Source organism: Ochotona curzoniae, unplaced genomic scaffold, assembly GCF_017591425.1.
Source record: "Ochotona curzoniae isolate NIBS_2020 unplaced genomic scaffold, NIBS_Ocur_1.0 contig_523, whole genome shotgun sequence".
NCBI classification, from domain to species: Eukaryota; Metazoa; Chordata; class Mammalia; order Lagomorpha; family Ochotonidae; genus Ochotona; species Ochotona curzoniae.
In genome coordinates this window covers 10,579,407-10,600,170 of record NW_024466459.1, presented here as the reverse complement: position 1 = coordinate 10,600,170, position 20,764 = coordinate 10,579,407, and the positions used below count along the sequence as shown (strand labels likewise).

The window sequence follows — 20,764 nt, the reverse complement described above, 5'->3', positions numbered from 1 at the left end:
ACGGAGGGCTTATGTGCAGCACTGCCACTCCAGTGTGGAGTGACTTCCCTGCCGTCCTCCCCGCGTGTCCCCCGGCGGGTCCGGGACCCCCTGCCGTCCTCCCCGCGTGTCCCCCGGCGGGTCCGGGACCCCCTGCCGTCCTCCCCGCGTGTCCCCCGGCGGGTCTGGGAGCCCCTGCCGTCCTCCCTGCGTGTCCCCTCGCGGGTCCGGGAGCCCTGCCCGGGTGTCTGTTCTCGCTCATGGAAGCTGGTCTTGGGCCCAGGTTGGTTGACATCGGCAGATTTCCTTATTTGAGAGGCAGGGTTAGAGATGGGGCAGTGGAGGAGGGGTGCAGAAAACACCACCTTCCCTCAGCGCCTGCACTGGCCAGGGCTGGGCCGGCTGAGGCAGGAGCCTCTTCCAGGTCACCTGCAAAGGGAGCGGGGCCCAAGGACTTGAGCCGTCTTCCACCGTGCTCCCAGGCTGGGGGGCTGAAAGTTGATTTGGCACAGAGCTAGATGAGAAATGAACCGGCCAGGTCTAGGTTCAGTCCCCTTGAGGGCTGCTGGTCTTGGGAAGCTCTTCCTGAGCAGAATTACAGAACCAAGCAAAACCTGTTCTGTCCCTAGGTTCCTTGGTCTCGTGTCTTTTTATTATTATTTTTATTTTAATGATAATTTGTTTTCATCTTCTTGTACTTCCCAGATGCCCACCATAGCCAGGGCTGGTCCAGGCTGGCACACAGAACCTGGCACCCCATCTGGCTCTCCCACGTGAGAGGCAGGGACCCGAGCTCTTGGGCCTCCAGGCGCGTCAGCAGGAAGGCACGTCAGAATGTAGATTGGACCCGTGGGTGAACTCCGTGCACCCGCCTCTCGTTTCTCATATTTGTTAGCAGTTCATTATTCTAAGTAAAGCCCTCAGCACTGCAGACTGGGGGGGGGGTGTGACGTGGGGGGTGCGACGTGGACGGGGGGATGACGTGGACAGGGGTGCGACATGGACGGGGGACAATGTTGATGAGGGGGCGACGTGGACGGGGGGATAACGTGGACGGGGAGTGACGTGGACAGGGGTGCGACATGGACGCTGCGACTCCAGGCGTCTGAGGCACGCTGTGTGATGCCCCAGGGGGTGTACGTGCAGCTTCCGCGGGATCTGCTGCCTCCCCCTGGCTTCCTGCAGATTCTGAGCACCCTGTCTGCACACCACGTGGGGGTCTGTCCTTGGAGGACGACACCCACACCATCGGGTGACTCGGGCTCCAGGTCCACATGACGGGCTGAGTAGCTGGCTTTTGTGTCCTTTGGGCTGAATGGCCTAAATGTGCCTTCGAGCCCTGTGCCCGCACACCCCTGCCACCGACCTCTAGAGGCTCTGCACTGTCCCGTTAGTGTGTGCAGGCCTTTGGAGCTGCAGCCCTCGAGGCCATCAGCGTTGGTCCCATGCTCTGTCCGTGACCTTGGGTTGTCCCAGCATTCCTGGCTGCCGGGACAGTGTGGCACAGTGTCTTGCCCCCTACTGGCATCACTGGAGAGACCAAAAGCTTCTGGCCCCCAAGATGCCAGGGGGATGCCAGGAGATGCCAGGGGGACAGTCCATGGCCAGTGTGGTTCCTGTCAAGCCCATGCAGCACCACTGCTCAGACTACGGCTGTCGTGGTCGCTGTGCTAAGGGTGTAGCTTGTGGCCGCAGCCCAGGCTGGGGAGGACGTGGGGGGGTGTGTCATCATTCAGCAATCCTTAAAGCCAGGGAGGGAGTTTGTTTTCTAATTAAGCTGCTGTGTCTGGAAGTAAATTAGAGCGAGCCTTCCCCCAGTTTCTAATTATCTGTGCGAACCTCGCAGCCTGATGAATGCACCGTTACGGCACAGCGTGCATTTATATTCCGCCTCCTTGGAGAGCGTGGCAGTAAGATCCATGCTTGCAAATCAGGGGACATTTTTCAGCCCTGAAACTAAGTAATGAAACGCTTAAACCGTGCTGGAAATATTAGGGTTCTCGGAAGGCTCCAGGGACCCGAGAGGCACCGTGCCTCTTGCAGGTGGCTGGTCAGTATGCTGATCACTGGAGGCTCGGAGCGTACCAACAAAGTTACTCATGGTAGTATCACTTGTGTAAACAGCATATTTGAAGCCATGGCTTCTGGAGAAGCTAGGGAATAGTGCCCCATCGCCCGGGAGTGGCAGCCGAGACCCTCAGCCAGGGTTCTGTGCAGGGTTGGGGTCTGGTGCTTGGGTTCCTGCAGCGCCAGAGTCGGAGCCAGTGCCCTGCGGAGCACCTGCTGGGAGCCGGGTGCCAAGTGAAGGACCTTCCCCATGAGCCCTTTCCGTCTCTCCAGGAGCCCTGTGGGGGTGGGGCTATTGTAAGCACCTGTGAAGGATGGCAAACTGAGGCAAGTGCAGCCAAGGGCCTGCCCGTAGAGTGGAGCTACTACTGGGCCCAGCGGGGCAGGGGCTTATGGGGAATCAGCAGCTGGCCCATCACCTCCTCCTCGGCTGGGGTGCTGGACAGGAAGGCGGGCTGGGCCAGGCTCTGGCTGCAGCTGGCAGGGCCGTGCCCACGTCCGAGGCACAGTGGGTCCTGGCTGCAGCTGGCAGGGCCGTGCCCGCGTCCGAGGCACAGTGGGTCCTGGCTGCAGCTGGCAGGGCCGTGCCCGCGTCCGAGGCACAGTGGGTGTGGTTAGAATTCCCTCTGCTGTGAAGTCGGAGTCACTCGTGCACCGTGTGTGGAAGGAATGCTGTGGGAATGAGCTGCTCTGCACACAGTGTTTGCTTTCCAGCCTGAGTGTGATCTGAGCCAGCTGCAGGTCGAGACTTGGGCACTTGCGGGCAGCTGCCAGGGCTGGCTGATGGACGCGGGAAGACACAGAGCGGGGTGCAGGGGTGCAGAGGGGGTCAGCTCTGAGAAGGTGACAGGGTGCTGTGGGTGCTGTGGGTGCTCAGCACGGAGGGGGTCAGCTCTGAGAAGGTGACAGGGTGCTGTGGGTGCTGTGGGTGCTCCGCACGGAGGGGGTCGGCTCTGAGAAGGTGACAGGGTGCTGTGGGTGCTGTGGGTGCTCCGCACGGAGGGGGTCAGCTCTGAGAAGGTGACAGGGTGCAGGGGTGCTGTGGGTGCTCAGCACGGAGGGGGTCAGCTCTGAGAAGGTGACAGGGTGCAGGGGTGCTGTGGGTGCTCAGCACGGAGGGGGTCGGCTCTGAGAAGGTGACAGGGTGCAGGGGTGCACACAGCCCCGACAGCTTACTTTTCCTACACAGTGGGACCAAATCTGCCCTTTGTCGCTGAAACAAAGGCCATGCCACATAGCATCGCACATTTTAATTTCCTCTCCTCGCTGGCACTGTGCCTCCTCGCTCCACAGAGCTGCAGGTAGACAAGGTTTTGAAGGCAGTGTAATTGAGGGCTGGCCCCAGTGCTGAGGAAAGGGCCTCGGGTGACCTTCTTGGTGGCGGGGCCGTCTCATCACCCAAGCACACCACGATGTCCCCGGACTGAGTGGATAGTGGATGTGATGTCCCCAGCTGGAGCCTTGTTCCTGGAGGGTGTGTGTGACAGTCACTGTCCGATGAGCTCTGCTCCACGTTTCCCGGAGACCCGGGCTGGCCTCCGAGCATGCCTTCCCCACGCCACCCCGCAGGCTGCAGTCCTGGGCCCTGTCCTGTGTAGACGCTGCTTGGGCCCGGGGGTCCTCGTGTGTGCACTCCTTGTTTGTCTGCCATTTGCGTCCAGGTCATTCCAGTGGAGAACCGTCACCCAGCGGTGGTTTCCATGGAAGTCGGGGACTTTGAGTGTATCTGCCGGCCTGCGCAGCCGGGCCCCCACCCAGGTGCCAGTCCCTCCACCCAAGGAGCAGGGCCCTTCCGGCCACCTCATCCCGCTGCCGCTCTGCTTGGACTGAGCCGTCCGCAGGGTGCACGGTGGGTCTCCTGTGGTTGCCTGTGTGCTGGCCGTCCCAGAGGTGGGCCGTGTTCTGTACTCGCCACATCCACACCTCACAGGCAGGAGGGTGGGGACCGGGACTGGCTTTGCTGGTGAAAACATCACACCATTACACTGAATTTCAGAAGTGTTGTTCTTGGGGAGCACTCCAGGGACGGGCTGGGCGTGCTGTGCTCCAGGCCTGTGCCGACTCGCCCCGTGCCAGCTCTGCCTGCGTCTCCGCTTCTCTGCAGGGCTGTGCACTGTTTCTCCTTCTCTAGATGGAGTGACTGAGTCCCAGGAAGGTGGTGGCCTGTCCAGAGTCCTAGCTGCAAGGTCTAGGCCTGGAGCGCTCACACCCCATCCACTCTTACCCTGGGCACCTGCCTGTTCTTACAGGCGGTCTGAAGCTGGGTGTGCCCAGCGTGAGGACTGGCATGTGTGTGCCCAGCCAGCTGTCTGTTCTGGGAGGGCAGAGTGGACAGTGGGAGGCAAAAACGCCTGTGATAAGGCTGGTGTGGCCCAGGCCTGGGGCCGCCAGGAGGCTCCCCCGCCAGGGCACTCACAGTGGGGAGTCAGCCCACGGCCCCCTCCTCTGCCTGCGCCGGGAGCTCCCAGTCAGGGCGGGGCCCTGCGCTAGAGCAGGGCGCCCATCTGGAGTGGCATAGCTGGAAGGCAGTCGCCCCCGGGAAGGCCTCGCAGAATTCGTCTGGAGTCTGTCTCCCTTCTCCTTATTTTAGAATCTGCCTTTCCTGAACGTGACAGGCTTTTAGCAGCTTCTCAAGGAACTCTGCTTGGCAGGCACCCGTGCGGCACCTGCAGATCAGCCCCGCACGCGGAAGCCAAGGAGAACCGCTCTGCTTTGGAAATACACTCGGGCCCAGAGCTATTTCCGAAGGGTGTGGAGTCGCACCCCTCAAGAAAAAGAAACGTGCCAGGCCGAGTGTTGGGGTGCTGCGGCTAAGGCGCTGCTGGGGTGCTCCCCCACCCCCGTCCCGTGCCTGGGGTCCAGTCTCGTCTCTGCTCCCACTCCAGCTTCCCCCTCATGTTCGCATACAGGGCCCCTGTATCCGCATGGGCACCCCAGCTTCTGCCCAGCCCAACCCTGGCTGCCAGAGGCTTGTGGGAGTGGCCGGAGGGTGGGGGTTGAAGAGGCCAGAGGGCGGGAGAGTGCAGTGTGGAGCTGCCTGTTGAGTTGCCACCGGGATAGCTGTGCCCTGTGAGGGGCGGAACCTCTCCCTGCAACACAGACCTGTCAGGCCAGCAGGCAGGAGCAGCCCAGCATCTGCTCTGACCCCTTGGTGTGGGCCTGCGGCCTCTGCTGTCCCTGAGTGCTTGATGGCCCCAGGGTGAGTCCGTAATTCGTCTTCTGAAGCCAGCCGTGGGTGCCTCATCCCTGGCGTGGAGGTATCTGCCACACAGCCCTGGCCCCCACTGGTCTGTTTCCACCAGCATTTGAAGCGTGCTACCCTGTTTCCGCCCCGCAGGCCGAGCTGCCTGCGCCGTCTTTCCCACTAGCCGCTGGGTGCAGCAAGAGGAGCCGTGAGTGTGGCTCTGCCGGGGTGGCTGTCTGCAGGCCCTGAGCACTGGCCATGGCAGTAGGTTGGCTGCCCTGCGCTTCAGAGCCAACTGCACACGTCCTGTGTTGGCTTTTGTTTCCATGTCATATACTGAACAAGCGCCTTACTAAAGCCTAGTCTGTGTGAACATTCTCACCTCCTCAGCAGTGCAGGGGCTGCAGCCCCTTCCGCTCCGTGTACTCCCTGCTGACCCCAGGTGCCCAAGCTGCCCCTGCACCGTGGGCCTCGCACCAAGCTCCCTCTGCTGCTCCGGCCCTTCCCCCGCACTCACCCTGCTCCTCACCGCCTCCTGCCTCCCGGGGCTTTCTTCTTTGTCCCTACAGCGAGCCCCCTGGGGCAGGTCTGCTTCCGAATGTCTGTGTGTGCTTGCAATGCCATCACTTCCCCTTTGCTTACACCTGTGATAGCATTGCTGAGATGCGTTCTGTTCGTGGGGTTCTTGGCACCTCTCTCTCAGCACTCCTCAAGGCCGTGTTGCCCCCAGACGGAGGCAGCCTCGGAGATGCCTTTCTTGTTACACCTTAGGTCTCAGGCTCCCTGGAGTGGGGACAGGGTCTGGGTTCCCTGGGTGGGGAAGCCCTGGAGCTCTGCCCACGTGGAGCGCATCAGCGCACCATTGCGTTTCCTTGTGGCCCGCTGTTCGGAGTGCCAGCTGGTCCCGCCTGCTGATGGGCACCGAGATGGTCTCCATTAGTGACCACAGCTGCTGAGCAGATCCACATATAGGCCTTGACATGCAAATCCATGTCCGTCTCTCCTGGAGGAACGGGTCGCACAAGCCTGTGTCATACACGTGGCTAGCTAAGGCATTCACACCCCCTCGGGGAGCAGCCCCGCGGGAGCTGGGCCTGTGGACATGCTGGCCAGAGGGCTGCCGCCTCCCGACTCCCTGATCTACCCTTGAACCACAGCTTTTGGTACTTCTCTTAAAATCAGCCCTTGGTTAACATCCACTGTATGACTGGTGGGTGTCCCAGGGAGCTCTAGGAAGGCCAGTGGCATCCTGGGCACCCTGAAGCCTGCAGCAGCCAGCGATGGCCAGACGGCACCTGGGGCCTGCGCGTGGCGTCCATGAGGGTCAGGGGCAGAGGGGGAAGGAGATTGTTTGCTCTGGAAGGCTTGGAGGGGAGGAGTCAGGCTCAGTTCCACACTAATGGGCTGACTGGTCTGAGGGACATAGACCAGGACTTGTCCCGATTGTCACATGTCGCTGGTTCCTCTATCCACAGACACCAGAGTGGATTTGAAGGGCAGTTCTCCACGCCTCTGGAGGGTCTGAGCCCTGGGACCCAGCATGGGCTGTGGCACTGTCACCTGACTCCCAGGTCAGTCCCAGTTTGGGCTGACCATGGCTACATGTTTGGCTCTGATTCTGACAGCTGCTGCACTGCCTGCAGCAGGGCTGTCCAGCAGGGACTCTGTCTCTCTCTCTCTCTCACACACACACACACACACACACACACACACACGTATACACCAGCTCCCTGCAGCAGGGCTGTCCGGCAGGAACTCTGTCACACACACACACACACACACACACACACACACACACACACGTATACACCAGCTCCCTGCAGCAGGGCTGTCCGGCAGGGACTCTGTCACACACACACACACACACACACACACACACACGTATACACCAGCTCCCTGCAGCAGGGCTGTCCGGCAGGGACTCTGTCACACACACACACACACACACACACACACACACACGTATACACCAGCTCCCTGCAGCAGGGCTGTCCGGCAGGGACTCTGTCACACACACACACACACACACACACACGTATACACCAGCTCCCTGCAGCAGGGCTGTCCGGCAGGGACTCTGTCACACACACACATGCAGCCACATGACACAGCCATTGACATCCTCACATGCACAGGCAGAGCCCCTGCCCACCGTGCCAGCCCCAGCCCCCACCTCCCTGGCATCACCCAGGGCTGAGGACGAGGAGGCCAGGGAATCAGGGTTTGTGTATCCCGTCATGTGGTGGGGGACACTGATGACGCGGTGTCGCCTCTGAGCTGTGAAGGCAGGAGTGTCCCCGCTGCGCCTCTGGAGGACATGCAGGGCTGAGCCGAGCACACGGGGAGCAGAGCTGGAGGCTGAGCTTGGTGCCTGCCCTTTGCCACCGTGCGCTGTGGCTCTGCCATCTCTGTCCACATGTGGGCATATACTGGCAGAGTGGGGATGTAGAGGCCCAGTGGGAACTCGCTTGAGCCCAGCGAGGCAGCCTGCAAGTCGCAGTTTGTCACCTCAGCGTGTGTAGACTGCCCGACAGGCGGCTCTGACCCTCCTCTCTCACACATTGTGGCTCTGGGGTTTGCGCCTCCCAGGCCTGGCCATGCCTCAGGTAGCTAGGGCCTGTGTGTGGGGCCCTGTGTGTGGCAGCTGCGTGTTGTGCATCGGAAGGATTTCAGCATGTCCGTTTCCCGTTGGCCGAGGGGGGTTCTGCTGGCAAGCTGACCCCTGAGGGCTGCATGGCCCTGGACATCCTGCGGACCCGTCCCCTGCAAGCTGGTCCTCAGTGAGTGACCTGAGGCTGGCCCCGGGCTGTAGGTGTTTCCTGAAAAATGGCCTCTCTCTGGAGGGGTTGCCTGCCCAGAGGAGCGCTGCAGGAGGGGTGCTTGAGGGCCCCTGTCTGCGTGCCGGGGCTTTGCGTGGGGAAATAAGTCTCCCTGTTAAGGTGACGGGGAACCCTCTCTGTCTCAGATTCTGCTCTGGTCTCACTTGCTCATCCTGTCCCTGGCCCTGTGGGAGTCAGCCCTTCATCACTGTGACCAGCACCCTGAGGGGAGCCGCTGCAGGGGCGTGGTGGGGGTCGGGGTTCATGCTGGCCACAGTCTGGCAGCTGGCATCTTGTGGGGGCAGGAGAGGGAAGAGGGAGGGTTGGCTGCAGGGAGGGCGTGGAGCTCAACTCAGCTCTGCCACCACCCCCATTTGTCGGGGACACTTCCTGCCCTGGCCACCAAAGAGCCATCATGCCAAGCTTAGGGTGTACACACTGTATGTGCTGTTCCAGGGCACCAGGAAGGCTGTCTGTGGCGCATGGACCGCGCGAGCTTACACGCAGCAGGCATGCTGGGCAGGCGTCCAGCCCAACTCCCTCTGAGTGTTCTTAGCAGAAAGGCGGCGCCGTCAGAGGGTGTTGGGGACGGGGATCTAACCCATGCGATCCGGGGCTCGGGGATCACACGCTCATGTCCAAACCACATCACTGTGAACATTTCCTTCTGGGAGAAGAGAAAAGGTGTTTTTCTGTCAGATATAATTAAACCTGCTGCAGAGCAGAAGGGAGCATGCCACGTGCTCCCTGCAGGTGGGTCCTGCGGGGCCTGGCCGGGCCGTCCACTGGCAGGCAGGTGGGTCCTGCGGGGCCTGGCCGGGCCGTCCACTGGCAGGCAGGTGGGTCCTGCGGGGCCTGGCCGGGCAGGTGGGTCCTGCGGGGCCTGGCCGGGCCGTCCACTGGCGGGCAGGTGGGTCCTGCGGGGCCTGGCTGGGCCGTCCACTGGCGGGCAGGTGGGTCCTGCGGGACCGTCCCTGGGCCCTCCCGGCTCCCAGTAGAGAACAGCAGTATTCTCACCACCTGTGCTCCCAATCCTTGCCTGCGGGTTTCTGGCACATTCCGTGTGCACATGTCCGTGGACACATGGGGTCACTCCTCCGGGGCAGCAGTCATCCTGTTGTGAGGGAACAATGCAGGGTCGGTACCCCTGGAGCCAGTCAGGTCCCCTGAGGTGACTGTGGAGTGGAGTGGAGGAGGCTGTGCTTTTGGGGTGTGAGCTAGAAACGACTCCTCCTCTGGGTGGAGCTGCTGGTCCCCGGCTCCCGCTGATGACCAGGCCACCCGTGACGGAGGTGCCCCTGTCTCCTAGAATTCCCGGGCGGCTCAATGACAGGAGGACACCACTGGGTGAGCTCAACTGGATTTTCACAGCCATCACAGACACCATTGCCTGGAACGTGCTTCCCCGGGGTAAGGCTGCCCGCTGCCCGGTGGCGTGGCGTGGAGGTTGAGGGGGGCAGGTGGCGCGGTTCCCAGGGCAGCTCCAGTGTGGGGCACAGCGCCGCCATGCGCAGTGTCCCGGGCCATACTGTGTGGTCTTTCTGGGCGTCTTCGGGGCAGGTGCAGGCCCAGTCTGTCTTTCTGTTCCCTGCTTGCTGGTTGGTTTGGGGGTGCGTGTTCCTGCCTGTAGGGCCCGTCCTCGGGTGTTGCTCTTGATCTGCCCATGTCCCTGTCGCTGTTGCTGGTAATTGTGGTGTGTTTGGAGTTGGATGCTGATCCCTGAAGACCCCTCCCTCTCTGTCTGCCTTCAGATCTCTTCCAGAAGCTCTTCCGGCAGGACCTGCTCGTGGCAAGTCTGTTTCGAAATTTTCTGCTGGCCGAGAGGATCATGAGGTCGTACAACTGCACGCCGGTCAGCAGCCCCCGGCTGCCCCCGACCTACATGCATGCCATGTGGTGAGTCTGCGGCTGGACACGGGCCCGGCGGCCTGCTTCCCCCACACTGCTGGAGTGCAAATGTGCGGCAGCGTAGGGAGCTCTAACACAAACCTGTGTGACTTCAGCCAGGCTGTGCAAGTCCTTCTGGAATGGGGTGGTGACCAGTGTCCTGCCAGAGTGGCATCGTGTGGGGAGGGGGATCCTGGCCTTGCAGACTAGCATTGGACGAGCTACCAGCTGCACCCATGAGGCGTGTCTGTGATTGCCCAGAGCCTCAAGACTGGTCAGCCCACGAAAAGTTAATCTGCACATGCATGCACACCCCATCGTGTATGATGGCTGTATCCTCACACACACACACACACCCCATCGTGTGTGATGGCTGTATCCTCACACACACACACACACACACACACACACACACACACACACACACACCTCATCGTGTGTGATGGCCATTGATAACCCACCAGCAGTGGCAGAAGCAGCAGTCCTGGCACGGTTGGTTTTTCTTTTTTTTTCTTTTTTAAAGATTTATTTATTTTTATTACAAAGTCAGATATACAGAGAGGAGGAGAGATAGAGAGAAAGATCTTCTGTCCGATGATTCACTCCCCAAGTGAGCGCAATGGCCGGTGCTATGGCGATCCAAAGCCAGGAGCCAGGAACTTCGTCCAGGTCTCCCACATGGGTGCAGAATCCCAAGGCTTTAGGCCGTCCTCCACTGCTTTCCCAGGCCACAGGCAGGGAGCTGGATGGGAAGTGGAGCTGCCGGGATTAGAACTGGCGCCCATGTGGGATCCCAGCGTGTTCAAGGCGAGGACTCTAGTTGCTAGGCCACGCCACCAGGCCCGCAGTTGGTTTTTCATCTAGACATGGGCCCTACAGACGCTGGGTTCCTTCTTCTTGTGTTGCTCTCCTAACATGAGCAGCGTCTGGGAGCATCTAAACTGGGGCAATAACAGAGGAAAGGTGCTAAGCCCTGCCGCTAATACTTTAAAGGAGTGAGTCATCTGTATGTGGCCTTAAAAACCACTATAGGCAGCTTGATTTGGGCTGGTGGGCTTTTGTTTTGTTTTGAATATACTTGACCAAGTTTCCCCCGATGTGGAAACCCGAGGGGACAAGAAGGGAGTTGCCAGCTCGTTGTCCATCCCCCGGAGAACACGGCCAGCACTGGGCCGGGGAGGCTGAGCCAGAGTCCAGGACGCGGGTGTGCGGCGACAAGGACGCTCAAATAGACTCTGATGCATGACAACCTAAATCATGTATAAACAGTGCGGGCCACGCTTTCCTCACGCCCAGTGCTCCGTGAGTCGTGGAGTCACAGGAGGAGCTATGTCAGAAGCCTCGGTCATCTGTAGGATCCGTTTAGAATGAATGCTTTTCATTCATTTTCACTTTCAAGGAGCAGACATCCTTGGGGGAGTGTGTCTTCAAATCAGCCTTGTTCCCCTAAGAAAAGCCCCGTCTGTCTCCTGAGGCAAGAGTAGCTGAAAATCTACCGTGAGAGGAGGGAGGGAGGGTGGACAGAGGGGCCTGGCGGGCACCTGGGAGCGAGTGGACACAGAGGTCGTTGAGGTGGGGCACAGACACATCCGCCACCCCCTCCAGTTCCCCTAGAAATACGTTGTGTGGTATTGGTTCTCTTTAGAGTGCCAGCTTTGTGGTGAAGTGGAATTCAGGTTATCCTGGTATAATAAGGGGCTCATGGGTTTCAAAGATTTTTGCATCAAAGTCTCCCGTGACCTTTCTGAGGCAGCCTTGTATGTTTGTCTGGTGTAAGAACGCCTCCTGGGCTGTGCTGAGCCACATCGGGTTTAAACAGGAAGAGAAAGAGGATCGGCCGCTTGAGATGGAGTCCAGAACCAGAGCCAGACATGGAGCAGGAAGCAGGCGAGATGGCCAGTTAACAGCTGTGCACTGAGGCGAGAACTCCAAGGGTGTCCCAGCACCTGCGCCTGGACCTCCTTCCTATGTCGGGCACTGCACCCAGGCTGGCATGCACCTCGAAGGCCTGCGGGGAAGCGGGGTCAGCCTCTAAGTCCCTTCCCGCGTACCTGCTTCTACTTGCGGCCTGGGCTGGGCAGAAAGGGCCAGCTGTGCGGTGCCAGAACCCAGGCTCCTGCCCCTACTGTGCGGTGCCAATGCTGCAGGCGCTCTGCCCGCAGTACTGCCCCACACACAGGCACATTCACTCCTTTATCTCTGCCTTTCTTCAGCCAGAAAGTGCCTCTGTCCAGTCGGTTCTGCTGAGACCTGGGGCTGTCCCCGACATGGCAGTCAGCGGCACCCCAGCCTCTGGGGAGGGGAGGCCCAGGCCTCCAGCCCAGGCAGTGATGCTCGGCCCGGGTGGGCGAGGTGGGCTTCTCGGATGAGAGGAGAGAGCAAGCAGAAGGAGGCCCACACGGGCAGCCAGCTATGTGCCATCCCCACAGGTGCCTTGGCACAACTGTGGACTCCACCACCCCCTGGGCACCTGCCTTGCCATCCTGCCTTGTCTTGGTCTGCCTTTTCCTTGTAAACCCACACCGTAAAGGTGTGTGCTGTGTTGGCAGTGACATGAGGGCAAAGAAGCCTTCCGCCCCATCAGCGTCACGGGGCAGAATAGACAGAACACGGACATCTGGCCACAGCCTGGGCTCGCTGCAGCAACAGTGACGGGCCCCGGAGAGCACATGAAATGAAACAGATTGGCACTGAAAGGGAAAAAAATCGAATTCACAAATTACAGACAGACAAGGACGCTGCCCAGGCACCACAAGGCAGCTGACAGCAGCTAGACAAGAAGGGGAGAGGGCGGCCACTGCCGGGGGATGTGCTCCCATTGCTGCGCACCCGTGGCTGCTGTGGCCACAGCCTGCTGAGCACCTGGCAGCGTTCTGCCAGGCTCTCGGCACTCCAGCTGCCAGTGGGCACAGCCTGTAAGGCTCATGGCACTCCAGCTGCCAGAGGCACCTTCGGCCTTTTGTAGCGTGGCTAGGCTGTCATCCTCTGACCCCTGGGGCAAGGACCATACCATGGGGCGTGGTTGCAGGCTCCCGTGGAGTCTTTGCCACCAGGAGCCCCTTGCAAGGGCCAAGAATTTACCAGCTATGCTGGAAGCGAGCCCCCGGGGGGCACTGACGGATGGGGGTGCTGGCCTGGGAAAATGACCAGAAGGTGCTAACAGGACAGTGCTAATCTCAGTGCCTGCTGGCTGGCCCCCTGTGTGCCCAGCTAGCTTCCTCTGTGCCCAGCTAGCCCCCTCTGTGCCCAGCTTGTTCTGTCACAGAAGTGCTAGGCCGACACACCTGCGCTGGGGGTGCAGCGTTGTGTCTGACAGCGAAGAGGCTGGGCAGCCTGCCAACATGTGAGTGTGCGGGCTGACGGCCCTGCTGCGCCTGCGCTCGGCTCGCGAGCAGCGTCTCCCTCCCCACGCGGAGCAAGGTGGAACCGGGGTCTCTGGTCGCTGTAATGTAAGGCCTACCTGTGGACTGTCTAAGCCTCTCTTAGACATTTTAAAAAACTGAATCATGATAGTTAAGGCATTATCAGCTGTAAATACAAAACTGAGGACCAATGGAAGTCGCAATTGGTACTTCTTAACATGAAAAACATTAACTGGGATCCCCTAAGGTTCATTGCTTGATCTAGTTAATGTTTTTTAACTGATGAAGAAAGAGGTCATTAAAATCTGACGTGGAAAAGAACCTGCATGCCTTAGCTGCAGGCTGTGTGAGGCTGCTCTGCAGCAAGTCGCTGCTCCCCACCCCACCCCCAGGTACAGGTGCTGGGCAGAGCAGGCCTGGGCAGGGCAGGGCAGGGCAGGGCTGGGCAGAGCAGGGCTGGGCAGGGCTAGGCTGGGCAGAGCAGGGCTGGGCAGGGCTAGGCTGGGCAGAGCAGGGCTGGGCAGGGCTAGGCTGGGCAGAGCAGGGCTGGGCAGGGCTAGGCTGGGCAGAGCAGGGCTGCGCAGTGCAGGGCAGGGCTGGGCAGAGCAGGGCTGGGCAGAGCAGGGCTGGGCAAGGCAGGCCTGGGCAGGGCTGGGCAGGGCTAGGCTGGGCAGAGCAGGGCTGCGCAGTGCAGGGCAGGGCTGGGCAGAGCAGGGCTGGGCAGAGCAGGGCTGGGCAAGGCAGGGCTGGGCTAGGCTGGGCAGAGCAGGGCTGGGCAAGGCAGGGCTGGGCTAGGCTGGGCAGAGCAGGGCTGGGCAGAGCAGGGCTGGGCAAGGCAGGGCAGAGCAGGGCTGGGCTAGGCTGGGCTAGGCTGGGCAGGGCAGGCCAGGAAAAGGCTGAGGGGAGACTGCAGGAGAGGCCGCTGTGGTGCTCATGGGCTGGGGCTGAGCTCCCTCCAGGCCTTGGCCTCTGAGGGAATTGAGGGAATCAAGAGGGACAGCTTCTCTTGAGAGCTCTTGGAGCAGACACCTGAGGAGCTGCGGTCAGCGCGCTTCCCCGAGGTGTCGCATGGTGCCACCTCCCCACCACCTCCAGCCTGGAGCTGCCCTTGGTCCTCTCCAGACCCATCCCTGCTTCCGGCAGGGTCCCTAGCACCAGGAGACCAAGCTGGGCAGCTGAGGAACAGCTCTGAGGGGCAGGGCCTGGAGAAGGGAGCGTGCTGCAGGAAGGAGCCTCCTGTGGGTGAGGATAGTACCATGGGGGGTGCACACTCCAGGCTCCCCAGGCTCCCAGGGTGATGAGGCGTGGGTGAGGATAGCACTGTGTGGGGAGGGCGGGCCCCCAGGGAGCGCAGGTGAGGCAAAAGACAGTAAGCGCATCGCATCCTTTAGAATCTCTGTAAGGAGTCCTTGTGTGGTGGGTGGGGTGAGAGGTTGCATTTTTAGCAGGGGGAAAGGGGAACAAGCCTAACAAAAAATTGAGGTTAAAACAAAGAAATGCACATTGGTGCCCGGCTGACGGGGAGGGGGTGGTGGGGGCACAGGGCGACTCTCTCATTTTTGATGCAAAGCCATAGGGAGCTGCTCTCCCTCCCTTCCCATTCCGGGCTCCTGCAACCTTGCATTTGTCTGCAGTAGTGACCTATGCTTTCTGCTCCCTGGTGGCTCGGTGCCTGGCTGGGCTCCCCTGCAGCCCACCCCAGCCCACCCCAGGCCACCTCTCCTGCCTGCCGTCTGAGCAGCCCAGCACTTCTGAGGAAGCCCCCTTGCTCCGGGCTTCAGGGGCAGAGGAGGAGCTTCAGATCAGTGAAGAGGGTGGGCACAGCCCCTCCCCCACTCCAGCTCTCTGCCCTGCCTCTCCTCACCTGCCCTGCCCTTCCCCCGCTCCTCACTGACTGCCCTGCCCCTTCCCTCTCCTCCTCACTGACTGCTCCTCCCCTCCCCCTGCCCTTCCCCCCTCACTGCCTGCCCCTCCCCCTCCCCGCCTGCCCCTCCCCCTCCCCTGCCCTGTCCCCCTCCTCACTGCCTGCCCCTCCTGGCCCTGCTCCCCAGGACTGTGGGACGTGCTAAGCCAGAAAGCTCCCTGGCAGCACCAGCCCAGAGGTCTCACCTTGTGGTCTCGCACTTCGATGGGACCCCCTTCCCCATCACCCCTAGCTGAGACTCTCAAATGAAGACTGCAGGTTCATTTCAGGTGCATCCCGTTGTAGCCGGCTAGCGCTGCGCTCTCAGAGCACTCTGCTCAGAGCTGTGGCCGTCCAGCCTTACCCGATGGTTCTCAGCACCCTCTCATCTGGCCCTTGGCTTTGGTGAAAATGGTGATGAGCAAGTGCCAGCTAGAGGCCCAGAGTGCCCAGCGTGCCCACTGCCCTGCCCGTCCTCTGCTCCAAGGCATCTGTCATGGGCGCTGTGCTGGATGCCCCCTCTTCCTGCCCTGCACGTCCCTTCAGCACGCCATCTGCCCGTCCCCGCAGGCCTGCTGACTGAGCAGCTCAGAGCGTGTGGCCAAGCCAGCTGTCAGGCCTGTGGGCACAGATCCCTGTGGCCCTCTGCCTTCCTCCTCCGCACACAGCTGGAAACAAGCCACGCCCTGAGAAGCATCTTCTAGAAGCGAAGGGGAGAGCTCTGTGTGGGGAGTGCGGGGCAGAGTGAGTGCCCTGGCTGAGCGCTGGCTGAGCCCTGCCCCAGGACAGCTCTGTGCTGGCCCTTGCCCGGCAGTAGCTGTGGGGCCTTTGTGTGACCTCAGAGCCTCCCTAGGACCCCAGGAGGATGAGGCCAGTAGCACCCATTGTACAGGTGGTGAAACTGACCTTAGCAAGTGGCACCATGGGTGCCACGGCCCCAACACTGGGCCCTGTTGTGCCACCACCAGGTGCCACCCCCTCCCCAGGCCTTGACCTGCAGAAAGGAGCCAGCCCACATACCCACCTGTCACCCACGCCAGCCCACTGTCTAGGCAGAGAGGTGGCTTTCCTTTTGTCTTGCACTCTAGCTCAGCAGATGTTTGTTGAGAACCTACTGTGTGCTGGGCCCAGGCGTGCAGTTGGCTGTGCAGGGACATCAGGAACTGGCCTGGGTGCCCTGGGACCAGCCTCAGAAACAGGGAGCAGGCGGGCTTTGTCTCCACTTGCAGTGCTCTTGGTGAAGCTGCAGGTCTGAGGCCCCAGTGGGGCCCACTCCATTGTGGAGGTGACACCCCAACTGCCAGGTGACTGACCAGACCTGGACTGCTGGCTAGCTCCCCAACACCCAGGAGAGCCCCAGTGACTCATGCCACCAGGGCAACCTGAACTGGGAGTAATGGGCTACAGTGCGCAGGGAGGCCTTTCCCCTACCATGTCCCCAGTCCTGCCGAGTCCCCCCAGGCAAGGCCCTTACTGCCCACTGCCCACCAGCAGGCTACAGCGCCCAGTCTGTTTTGCTGCTACCAGACCTCAGAATCTGCTGCTGGTTGGACCCTGCTGGAGCAGGCCATGCTGAGTGGCCCGGGCTGGGCCCACAGCTCATCAAGGCGCTGGTTCCATCAGGCGTTGATCTCGCTCCACCAGCCAGGAGACAGCCATGGGGACATCCCACAGGGAGCCTGTGCTGCTGCTGCACTCTGTTGGTCGGAAAAGAATTCGACGTTAAAACTTCATAGAAAGAAATCATTCATACTCTGAGGAAGATGGGGGGCTCCCTCTTTGAACTTTGACCCCCCTGGTGTCAATCCCAAGTTCCCACATTCCCCAGAAGGGCCACAGAGCAGGCCACCTGCAAACCTGTGTGTCACCGTCCCCAGGTTATGTAGGATTTGTTTGTGAAGCTGCAGAAATCACTCTGTAATGGACTTGCTTGAGGACAGGACCCTGCGGGCTGGCGCAGGTGGCTGCCTGGCAGTGGGGCGTGGACCCTGCGCCTGGCGGTGGGGCGTGGGTGTGCTGCCACCTGGACTTGCACACCACCACCTCCCTCACATAGGTGCCCCCAAGGGCCCTGGGCGAGTGGACACTGGGCTGCAGGACAGGAGTCCATAGCCAGGTCCCACACTGCCTGGCCCGGGGGGACCACCAATGCTTGGTGGCCCCTTGCTCCCGTGGCCTTCTGCCCTGGACACTCCCGGCACAACCAGCCATGGGCCCCCACACCTTCACTGGCCTGAGCCTGCCACCCTGCTCCGCTCACCAGCCTGCTGCTCTGTGCTCTCCTGACAGGCAAGCCTGGGACCTGGCCGTGGACATCTGTCTGTCGCAGCTGCCAACCATCATTGACGAAGGCACCGCGTTCAGGGTGAGTCTGGGCCAGGAACAACAGAAGCTCATCCATGCTGGAAAGACTAGGATGGCCAGGGCACGAAGCTTGGTTTTGAAATGGTCAACTTTTAAAAGGCACCTTGTCTGAAAATCTGGCTCCCCTGGATCTGCCCCCGCAGGTCACCATGTTCCTGGTGACGCGATCCCCGTGACCCTGGCAGGCTCTGGACCCAAGACACGAGTTTGCAGTCCTGGCCTGGGCGTGTGGGCGACTGCATGGACTGCCCCGTGCAGGGGCCTCGTCTTCCTCGTGGGCCCGCCTGTCAGTCTGGCGTCTGCCCCCGGCTTCTCGTCCCTCAGGGATGAGAAGGGTGAGCATAGATGAGTGACGCCCAGACCTGTTGCCCAGGGGTGGGGCTCAGCGTCAGCCAGGGGTGCAGGCACAAGGGCTTGGGTGGTCCAGGCTGTCCCTGAGGCTGAGCTGTCAGCCATCGTCAGAGAGGGAGGCCAGGCTAGGACCAAGGCCTTTGCCCCACACACTCCCCTGCAGCCCTGCCGAGAAGACTGGCGGGGGCCAACTGCACTGCCTTGGGTGACGTAGGGACCCCCTACGCCCCAACTTCCTCACCTTAAAGGGAGGGCTTGAGGGTGTCCGATCGACAGTTTCTGCAGCTGAAAGTCATGGGGACAAGGCTGCATGTGGCCAGGTCTGCACGCAGAACACCCCAGCCCAGCCCACGCTGCGCTGTTCCCAGTGGACGGCAGTCACGGCGAAGCCTCTGACCTGCCGTGTGTGGGGAGCACGTGTGTGCCGGAGGTGGGGTCAGCAAGGCAAAGCATCTTTCATGAGAACCCCCCACATGTCTTACACTGTCTCCCTGCATTGTATTTAAAATTTCAAATCTAGAGCAAATAGGAAGGATTTTCAGTCTGGTGTGTTTGTGACTTGGTCCTACCATCGTCCGCACTGGCTACCACATGTCCGTCTGTCCCTGTCTGTCTGCTCACCCATTTCTGCGCAGCCATCACTGTCACTCCTCTCCCTGTTTGCTTCTTTCCTCTGTCTGTCCTCCATCTGTCCACCGTTTTTTCTCTTGTATTGGTAAGTGCCAGTGGCTGCCCGGAACCTCTGCCCTCTGTGTGCAGCAGGCCTTGTCTTCCCTGCCCCATGGCCCATGTGATGTACCCACTGCTGTAGTGCCCTCTGTTGGCTTCTGGACCTGAGGTCCGGCTGCCTTCCTGGTGTAAGGTCATGGGCAGGGCAAGCGTCCCTCGGTGGAGAAAGATGTGTGGTCCCCAGGGAACCCCCGCCCTTTGCACACACTGATGCCCCCGGCCTGAGCCATCCTGGGCAAGACAGCCTGCTGGGGCATCCTCTGCTCTCGTCCTTTTTGCCACTTGGTCACATTTTCTTTAGCGTTCATGGTTAGGGATACTAGCCCCGGCTGCTGGACGTCAGGGCTTGTTTGCGATGCACCGCCCTGAGCTGGCCTTCTCTCCAGTCCAGGGCGCGGGTGTGTGCCCTTCCCGCCCAGCCTTGCAGTGCCGCGGGCCTGGTGCGCGGGCAGGAGAGCTGTGCCGGAGTCCAGCTCCAGCCGAGTTTGGAACTTGAGAAGGGTGCATGGAGAAGGCGTAGAAAGGAAGCAGACCACTACAATCCAGGATCGTAACGGGCAGTGTCCTCTTCTGCAGAAGCTGTCACAGACACTGGCACCAACTTTTCATGCCTGGTCAAGCGGGCATTCCTAAGGGTAGTTCTGCCAATTGTTTCATCTTGAGGCAGGATACCACGTCCTGATCCTGTGGTCAGCAAGTTCTCAGTAGATGGCACACAGCACTCAGTGACACAGTCCTACTACCATCCTCATTCCACAGCTCAGTCTTGAGTCAGTTAAGGGAGGAAATGCATCACAGAAGGAGCCTAAAGATCAAGGAAAGCGGAAAGAATAGATTCCCACTACACCTGGGGACGGAACGCCCTTGATTAGCATGTGGTCAGTGCGGGCAGTGGAGACAGCAGGAACAGTAAAAGGCCCTTTTGCTAAGACACTATCAGCAACATCAGCTTTCAACTCACATTGATAGTAAAGACCAACTCCGCAGAGGCAGACAATGCCTAACTAGATGACAAACTCAGCGGGGCTGTGCGGTGTCCATGCAAGGGAGGTGAACTGCCTTCAGGTGGATGCAGAGACATCCACCAGGCCTTCCCATGCAGCAGGAAATTCCTTACGGCCCTGCCTGCAGTGGAGCAATTTTCTTCACATCTTTGTGTCTTCCACACCCACTGCACAGACCCCAGCAGCCATGGTCCCCCAGGACCTTTTCATTGTCCCCATGCAGGATGGCCGTGGTCCCCTAACCCTTCCGCCTTGTCCCCATCCATGCAGCGTGGCCGTGGTCCCCTAACCCTTCCGCCTTGTCCCGTGCAGCATGGCCGTGGTCCCCTAACCCTTCCCCCTTGTCCCCATCCATGCAGCGTGGCCGTGGTCCCCCTGAGCCCTCTGCTTCCATGTGGATTATGTGCTTTTCTTCCCGCCGAGAACCTCCCAGGGTTTGATTGACCTTGCAGTGAACTCTATGTCTTGACCTGGGGGTGTGTCAGCAGCCCCACTGCCTCCAGCCCTCTGACCCACCATCACAGATGCAAATGGTATTTTTTAAAATTGTATTTCCTGTTTTCTCTCTGTGTAATCCTGAGTTATTCTGTGTAGCAGCTGTGCTAAATCCATGTCTTTGTTCCATATTTTCCTGTCACTTCTCAGCTTCATCCTAAAACCTCATCATCAGACTCCTGGAAGGGCCGAGTGTGGAAGCCACACTTGCAGACTCCTGCTAATCCCGTGGGAACGCATCCTGCCTCTGTCTGTCTGTGCAGTGTGGGTCTCTGCCTCCGTGGGAACGCGTGTTTGTGGACGGAGGGGTCCTGCCTCTGTCTGTGCGGTGTGGGCCTCTGGTGGTGGACCCCAGCCCCTCAGAGCAGCAAGGTGGCTGCAGGAGAGCCCTGCCAGGGCAGACACCAGGCCAGGTTCGGGGTGCCTGGCTCAGGGGCCACAGAGGAAGGAAGAAGTGGCAGAACAGTCTGGATGCATCTGTCGGGCTCCCAGCAGCCCCCCGTTGTTTGTACACCAGGCCACTGAGGCTGACATCATCATAATGTTAGGACCCTGTGATCTGCCCCTCAGCCCCAAGGACCTCTGGGCTCCGCTCCCCAGCTCTGGCCTTGTGTCCTGAC

General features: G+C 60.6%; 1 protein-coding gene across 3 annotated transcripts in view; it reads left to right on the top strand.

The window, feature by feature from the left end:
- RPTOR (regulatory associated protein of MTOR complex 1) overlaps positions 1 to 20,764 on the top strand; it is a 209,586-nt gene that overhangs the window by 141,087 nt on the left and 47,735 nt on the right. For all 3 annotated transcript variants that reach the window (XM_040989809.1, XM_040989808.1, XM_040989807.1), the window contains exons 8-10: positions 9,359 to 9,459; positions 9,801 to 9,945; positions 17,491 to 17,566. In XM_040989809.1, the coding sequence (XP_040845743.1) occupies positions 9,359 to 9,459; positions 9,801 to 9,945; positions 17,491 to 17,566 (322 nt within the window). The remainder of the gene's footprint in view (positions 1 to 9,358; positions 9,460 to 9,800; positions 9,946 to 17,490; positions 17,567 to 20,764) is intronic.